This window comes from Pseudonaja textilis, chromosome 1 (assembly GCF_049901715.1).
Source record: "Pseudonaja textilis isolate UNSWEBS1 chromosome 1, rPseTex1.2, whole genome shotgun sequence".
NCBI lineage: Eukaryota > Metazoa > Chordata > Lepidosauria > Squamata > Elapidae > Pseudonaja > Pseudonaja textilis.
Window position 1 is genome coordinate 87,267,033 of NC_141990.1, and position 8,549 is coordinate 87,275,581.

At 50.6% G+C, this 8,549-nt stretch overlaps 1 protein-coding gene across 1 annotated transcript; it reads left to right on the forward strand.

Annotated features, from left to right (window-relative positions):
* Window positions 1-2,043: 2,043 nt before the first annotated feature.
* On the forward strand, window positions 2,044-2,871 carry OLIG3 (oligodendrocyte transcription factor 3). Its single transcript, XM_026705413.2, has one exon. The coding sequence runs from the start codon at window positions 2,044-2,046 to the stop codon at window positions 2,869-2,871; it is 828 nt and encodes a 275-aa protein (XP_026561198.2).
* Window positions 2,872-8,549: the final 5,678 nt, after the last annotated feature.

The window sequence follows — 8,549 nt, forward strand, 5'->3', positions numbered from 1 at the left end:
AAACCGAGGTTGAAATACATCTGTACATACAAGATCTTGCCCAAAGAGAATCCATTCCTTTTTTTTTATATAATTGTTACGCATTTCACCCAATGGAAGAAACCATTTTGCCATCAGCCATTTCGGAAACAAGCGAGGTGGGGGGGCACTGAAACGTTTGTTCTCCGACTGTTTTTCTCACGCTTGTTCACTGATCCAAAAACAGATTTATTTGGTAAACGAATTGGTCCTCGGTCAGCAGCGTCCTACGACCGAGTCATTGAGGCGTGCACGCCTCGACACATGGAACTGCGCATCGCGTCGCCCCGAACATCAGTAATCAAATGAGATCAAATGAACTTACTTCCAAGTGTAAGTGAGCCCGCGAACGTGGCCGAAGTAATTCTGCGGGAATCCATTGGTCGCGCTAGCTTTAAATATGGACCTGTCAAGATTTTGCTTAACATCCTAAAACTAGAAAGAACGGGATTATGTGTTCCTTTTCAGAGGTCGGCTTAAAAAAAAATGACAGGGCGCAGATCAAAGAAAGATGCAAAGAAATTCCCACCTAAGAAAATTTCCATCGGAATGGGAGGAATCTGGTTACTTAAAAAATATTCCACCCAGAAACGTTTTTTTTTTTTTTAAAAAAAAAAAACCAACTTCGGGGAATACAGCTGCTGTCCTTTCCTCTCCTCCCACACGGCCAGTTCACGCCTTTATTTATCGCTTCCCGATACGCAAAAAAGGGCCACGCTTAGCATATGGTAAAAAAGAGGCTTTGGGAAAAGCTGGTTAAATTTAGCGGTAGAACATGGGAGACAGATGGGGAAAAGGAAAATTCTACCAAAAAAAAGAGTTATTCAAGGGAAACGGCCTACCTTCTTGATTCTGTCAACCCAAACAACCCTGTTTGTTTGTTTTTTTGTTTTTTTGGTGGTGGTGGCTGTTACTTAAAAAAAAAAAACCGGTAATCTGCTACAAATAATTGCTCCTAAACCTAAATCCCGGCAACTTCGTTGGCTTCAGCGGAAAAGCGCTTGGGCCGGCTGAGCGAATCAAAGCATCCGGAAGAATTTTCAAAGCTACTCCCTGAGATCAAGGCAAAGCAAAATGTGAGCCAGTCTCGCACCATTGGTAGCGGCATCCGTTTACCTTTCAGCAAGTCCAGTTGAGGAGGGGAGGGTTGGGTTGAGAGGCGGACTCGGACCCTTCAAAATGTCTCTGGATCTTTCTGGGATGCCCGAGGCCTGGAGGGGGATTTTGCCAGCTCGCGGGTCCTAAGCTGCGGGTCTTCTACAACTCAACGGCGCTTTCTCTCCGAAGCGAAGTTGCCCGAGGCCAGCAAGCCCAGATGGGAAGCCTCTCCAGCAGCTTCGGCCAGTGGCCAGACCCGCAGAATGGTCCGAAGCCAGCTGGCGGGGTTGATCTTGGCGAAGCTGAACCCCGTTCCTTTGCGGAGTGGAGGGTGGGGGGGCCTTTCTGCCCAGGTTTCGGCCTCCCCGGATTGCCCTTTCCGAAACCCGGACGGTCCAGGAACAGTTCGCCCGAGGTGGGTGGACCTCAAAGCATCTCCCAGCGGCGTCGGGGAAGCCGGAGAGCGGGCCGAAGCTCTCTGGCTGTCAGTCTCGGGCGGGGCGGGGCTTCCGCGAGTCCCGCGGGGCAGGCTGCGGAGAGGACCCGGGGCGGCCCCACAATGCCCGCGAATGGGGGTCCCGGATCAACCTGAGGAGCACCGCCCCAAAGAACGGCGCGTCATCGCAAGGAGCCCCTCCGCCAGAAGAGGACTCCTTTTGTCTCCCGACTGCTGGCAAACCCTATAAAAGCCCCTCGCCTTCGGTGGCGAGCTTTGATCAAGCCCAGGCGCGTCCGGCCGTCGGTCGGGTCTCCCGGAGAGGGAGAGGGGAGGGAGGGCTGCACCATCCCCCGGCCCCCTTTTTTCGGACTCCTCATCGATTCCTGGACAGAGGCGTTGAAGTGCCCTGCTTTGGCGGCTGCCTTGGGGTGGCTCGGCTCCTTCCCCGAGTAGGGAAGCCTCGCCTTCCTTCTCCCCAGCCCAAGACCATGAATTCGGACTCCAGCTCCGTCTCCAGCAGAGCTTCCTCGCCGGATATGGAAGGGATGTACTTGAGGGATCATCACCAGCACCACCACCACCACCACCACCACCACCACTCGGTGTCTTCCACCCAGAACGAAGTGGGCCAGAAGGGCTCGGCCGAAAGCCTTTCCCGGAGTGGCGCCAAAGGCTCCGCGGGCGAGAGCAGCAAGTACAAAATCAAGAAGCAGCTCTCGGAGCAAGATCTCCAGCAACTGCGGCTGAAGATCAACGGGCGGGAGCGGAAGCGCATGCACGACCTCAACCTGGCCATGGACGGCCTCCGCGAGGTGATGCCCTACGCCCACGGGCCGTCGGTGCGGAAGCTCTCCAAGATCGCCACGCTCCTCCTGGCCCGCAACTACATCCTGATGCTGACCAGCTCGCTGGAAGAGATGAAGAGGCTGGTGGGAGAGATTTACGGCGGCCACCACGCCGCCTTCCACTGCGGGACTGTGGCCCACGCCGCCGCCGGCCACCCGGCCCACGCCGCCGGCGCCGTTCACCCCATCCTGGGCGCCGCCCTGGCGCCTCCCAGCACCGCTTCCCTGCCCGGCCTCGGCGCTCTCCGGCCGCCCCATTCCTTGCTCAAGACGCCGCCCGCCCCGCCCGCCCTTCAGCTCACCGGAGGCGGCGGCGGCGGCGGGGGCGGCGGAGGCTTCCAGCACTGGGCCGGCCTGCCTTGCCCTTGCAGCATCTGCCAGGTGCCCCCGGGCCCGCATCTGACCGCCCTTCCCACCCCCACGGCCGGCCTGGCCCGGCTCTCCACGGAAGCCAAGGACTTGCTTAAGTAAGCGGCCGGCAGGCGGGAACTGGACAGGTCCGGCGCCCAGGAAGACCAGCCGGACCTTTTGCCGATGGGGAGTGGTGAGCGGAGTCCGAGAAACTCATCCTCCGTCCCCGGAGGGGTGGGTGGGGGTGGGTGGGGGGTGGGGATCTCGTGTGCATGCCTCGTCGTCTCCTCTTCCCCAAACCGCCTCCGTCTTCTTCTCGCCCTCGCTTCCCCGCCTTCCGCCCGGCCGGCTTCGTCCCCCGAAGTCCGTTCGCGGCGGCAACGCGGGCTGGCATCCAGCCTCCAGTGGGGGAAGGAAGAGCCGGAGCCGAACAAGACTTTGCAAACCAAGGTAAAGCTTGGACTGGAATGGGGTGGGGTGGGGGGGGAGAAATTCGCCTTTTCTTTTCCCGGGAGGTTAGCCTACCACAACGGGTTAGGCTCAACCACAACGGGTTAGGACGAGCACAGGCGGGGAAAAGGGAGAGAGAGAGAGAGAGAGGAACCAGTCCGGAAGCTGCCCGTGCAGAATTGGCTGGCTGGGAGAGAAACTCAATTGCTTTTCTCTGCCTTCCGGACTTGAACTTGTTCGCAGCTGTAAAAGTCGCGGCGGGCGCTTTTGCAACGCTCTTCTCCATCCATTTGGGTAGGCGAAGTTTTCCAAGGTTGTTTTTTTTTTTTTCCCCTGGATGTGAATTTCTTTCCCACGTCGGGGTGGGGTGGGGTGAGGTGGGAGAGGGTTACGTGTCTTATCTACGCAAAGGCTTTGAACCACTGCAAAACTTTCGCGGGAGTCACTCTCAACGGAGCAGCGTTGGGAGGCTTCCTTCGGAGGAAGCGGGTGGGTTGCCTAGAGTTGGCCCACTGGAGCTATCTAACAAGTTGCAGCGTCGGAGGGGCGGCGGGGGTGGAGATTTAATTCCAAGAAAGTTAGCCAAAGCTCAGCCTGTTTGTTGCGCCTGTTTCCACGGAGAGAGAGGCCTAATGGAGCTGTTCGGCTCTGTGGTTGATTGACATTTACGATCAATTTAATTGCTTTCGGGACTCCCAAGAGTTTCAGGGTAGCAAACGCGCCCACCTGAGCAAATTGGGAGGGGTGTGTGTGTGTGTAGAAACAGCTTTGAAAAATAAGAGCGGGTAAAATATTCCTTCCCGGGCAAAACATTTAGCCGAGTTTGGAGGTTTTTGTGGGGGGAGGTGGGTGAGTGGGTGTCTTTTTATTCTCCTTCGTTGCCACTGATGCCCGTACCCCCTTTCGGCGAGGAGTTCTGGAGCGCTCGTAAGTTGCACTCTCTTTTGTGACGTTTGATCTGAATGAAGGGTTTTGGCAGCTCGGCCGAACCTGTAGCAACCGGTTTAGGGCCGAACCTGGTTACCTGACAGTCCTGCGTGCTGCGATCGGTCGAAAACTCTGAACTCGCTTGATCCCCCCCCCCCCACCTCATCTGGGCCGCTCGTTCCTAGAGAAATGTTTCTTTCTCCCGAACTGCCTCTGGGTAGTTTTTTCTTGGAACAAAGAAAGTGGATGGAAAACTAAGAGAAACAAAACAAAACATCTTCCTGCGTTCCGAAAAGAAACGGCGCGCCACAACCGCACGTGAAAGGACTAGGCGAGCGCCATCACATCTGCCTGGACATCTTCTGCGCCCTCGAGCGGCTCCCCTGTTTTCCTGAGTAAACGGACTCCCCCCATCCCGATCTCCCCTTTCCTTCCCCCACCCCACCCCCCACCCCCGTTCCTTTTCACCCTCTGCATGCAAGCTCGGATTGGAAAGTCTCTGGTTGTCCCTTGCTTTCTCCTTCTGGGCGCTTGCTTGAAACTATTTTGTTAAGGGCCTCACAGACAATGACGGTGTCTTTATTTTTTATATATTCCTGAGAACTATCGATATATTTATTATTACCGAGCCAGTGTTTCTGGATGAAATTTCAAATTAAAACAACAACAACAACAAAAAAGCAAAGACACACGGGGTGTTAAAGTTTGGAGTATCTTTTCCTCCTCCTCTCCTCTTTTTCTTGACCTGAAATAACTTGGGGGGGGGAGGGAAGGGGGGGGACGAGTTGGTATGGATTGGCATGAGAACCAGTGAAAACCAAGTGGGGGCAGTGGGGGGGGGGAAGGAAACTTGCAAAGGGTGGGCTACTTTCGAGGGTTCTAAAATCAGTTTTCTTGCTTCTGAGCGAATCTGGGAAAGATTAGATTACCTAACCCAGGGGCCTCCAACCTGGGCAACTTTAAGACTTGTGGACTTGCAAAGCTGGCTGGGGAATTCTGGGAATTGAAGTCCACAAGTCTTAAAGTTGACAAGGTTGGAGACCTCTGACCTAGCCGATTGGTTGGGTTCATTATGGATGAAGAAAGTCGGGGTTCCAAAGGGTGCTTACTTAAAAGCAGTATCCGTTAAATGTTACCTTTAAAAAGATGCACAATTGTTTCCATCTTTCAAACAATCAAGTCTCTTTAAAACACACACACACACCGTAATATATTGCAAATTTTTTCAACTGAATCCAGGAACCCGAAAATTGCAGGTTTAGAAATGAGCAATAAAACTACTAACCGCCCCACACTCATGCATTAGGTAAGCCAAATTATTTGAAGTCTTTCCTTTTGAAAACACGAATTAAATTCCTAATATCCATAAAATGACTTCAGCGCCTCTGTACAATGGTCAGGCTTGCTTAAAAACAAAACAAAACCAATGCCCAGGAGCAAAAGGAAGGTCATAAATCTCTGGCTATCCAAAAAGAAAGAAACAAAGAAAAGGCTGTGGCAAAAAGCAGTTCATTCAAAATCGTGCATTTGGAACCGTCTTTGCTGAATGTAAACCTTGAATCGTTGTATTGGTAATATTAACTTAAATACCTAAACCTATTTCGACATTTCTAGTCTTTACACTACGAATCTCTTCAAAACAAGTAAAAACAAAAACAAAAAAAACCCACCCAAAAGGTACATTCTGAGAGGTCATTCTAATTTAAATTTAGCTTCCAGGAGGTTCTCCGAAATATTCCTTGCCATTTCCCATTTTTCCCAGGAATAGTTCATCCTTTTCAATAACACGGCTTGTTGGTGGTGACTGTTGAAGTTACAACTCTGGACAGGAAGGATTGAAAAAGCAAAAATCCTGGGAATGGAAATTAGTTACTGGGTTCCTGTCACCAACCGAAGCACCGGAGCCTCTTCTGCTGCCCCCAAAGTCTGCTGCCATTCTGCAGAAAACTTTACTCCCCCCCCAAACGCTCCAACCCCCCCTCCATGTTTTTGCTAAGGAGAACTTATTCTGAATCCCCACTTGTTTTTGTTGTTTGCCCCTGGAAATGCAGCTAAGCAAAATGAGGAACTCTTAATCCTTGGAAATGGTGTACACACCTAATTGTGTAAACGCATTTCAGAAGCTTGTATTCTGGGATAATCCACCCACCGAGAAAAGTAAGAGGTAAGAAACTTAGAATTCAGTTAAGGTAATGTACAGATATACCATTATAGGTTTTTCAAGCTGGAATTACTGAAACTATAAGAGAAGAAAAGGGGGGGGGTGTATTTGTTTATTAGATGGGGGTGCTGCGATCAGCTGTTCGCTGCTTGGATTGCGAGTCCTGCAAGCATCCGGTTCTACCCAAAGATACAAGTCTGTAAGTATTGTAAAAGGGATGGCTAAACCAATTGGGTCCTTTTCCAAGCCTTTTCCAGGATAAAAATATTAAAGGCATAGAGTTGACAAGACGGCAAGGTGACAAAAAGAAAGAGAACCGTTGACTTCCACATATCTCCACTAGAAGGATGGAAATAGGGATGTCTTTTGATTGTCAAACGCTTCCAGTTGCAGGAAGTGAAACTAAGCACTTAACTTGGACAGTGGGCTGCACTGGAGAAAATATCTTTTTCTTTCTCCTTCGTCTCCTCTATCACACCTCCTTTCCAAAGAAAAAGAAAGAAAAGAAAGGGACAGAAAGAGAAAAGAGAGGAACCGGAATCGTTGGACGATGTGATTAATACGCCTGTCTTTGTGTGTTTATGGAGAAAAAAAACACTCACTAGTCTTCTTCCTAAACAGGAAATAAGTGGAACTTATTTCCTGTTTAGAAGCAGCTAATTTGATGGTTATGCTTCAATGATTGTTCGTTTATGTACACACTGCCCTACCTACGGTTCCTCACTAGCTCACTTCGAAAGGCTGACCACAAATACCAAATACCACAAATACGTTTGGAGATGGCGTTCACTTCCTTGGTGTTCACTGCAAGGGGGGGGGGGGCGGGGCGGGGAACAGCTAAATTTTACCCGCTCCGGACAGCGCCTCCTTCCTTTCTGCGGACTGAAAGGCGGGTGGATGCCCACCGAGGAGTCCTGATCCAAACCACTAGGTGTGTACCAGTCAACTTATGTATGTAGGGACTTTTAAAAAGGGAAGGGTGGGAGAAGGAAGTTGTGTGTGTATGTGAGTGAGTGAGAGGTGGGGAGAGGGAGAGAGGGGGGGAGAGGAAGATGGTTTAATGGGTAGTTGGAGGCAGGAGAGTGTTTATTTATTTGTTTGCTTAGACTTAGAAGCCAGTCTAACCACAGATTCCAGGACTTTTCAACTGAATGAGAAATTGCTGGTGACCTTCTCCCGCTGCACCATAGAGTATCTTCACTTACTGTACCTCTGTATGGTTTGCCAATTGCACAGTGGCAGATAAGAAAGCACTCCAGAGGGTTAACTTCGTTGCCCAGAAGATCATTGGTTGCCTTCTCCCCTCTTTGGAAGAGCTTTATAGCTCCCACTGCCTTAAGAAAGTTCAAAACATTCTCAAAGATCCATCTCATCCTGGGCACCCCCTTTTTGAACTATTACCATCTGGCAGACGGTATGGAATAATAAAAACAAGGGCAGATAGGCTGCAAAACAGCTTCTATTCCAGGGCAGTAGCTCTTTTGAATTCTACTGTACAGTGCAATATTAATGCAATAGCAGGGGTTTTCAATTCAATGTGTGGAGTGTGGAGAATGTGTGTTTGTGATTATTTTCATGGTCATGATGGTGTGCACTGAAGATGGTGTTTGATTTCGTTATACGAGGTGCAATGACAATAAAGCAAAGTACCTAACTTGTAGTTGATGGGAACCACTGTCCCAATACGAAGACAAGGTTTTCTACATTAACAGTTTTATCAGATAGTGAAATTAAGAATATGTCTACATTTTGAGGAGGGAGGAGACTGACAAATGATTTCAGAATATCTACGTAAGACATTAGACGACAATGAGAGAGAGAGAGAGAGAGAGAGAGAGAATGAATGTATGTCCGGGAAGGTGATGCAAGGACCGAGAAATCTGGATTGGAAAGTTCCTCTTCCCCCTTGCTTTCTGCCACATCTCCAAAGTCTAATCCTCAAACGCTTCGGCTCCTCCTCTTTAGATGCTTCCCGGCTGCGATCTTAGAGAGGTCTCTCTTCTCCCGGAGCGCGAGAGTTATTTTGCCCAAAGGAGATTTATTTATGTTCGGGTTAAATGAATCTAAAGTTTCAGTCCAGAGCTAGTGCACCGCAGTAAACGCAGCGCAGAAATCACAAGCAAAAAGATTTGCAGTGAAATGCCCGAAAGGCGAAGAGGACGGGCCGCTTCTGTATCCGCGGCCAAAGGCGCGGGATTTGCGCCTCACCAACTAACCCGGACTTCGCAGGAGACGCACGGCGGGCTGCAGTTTCAGTCCT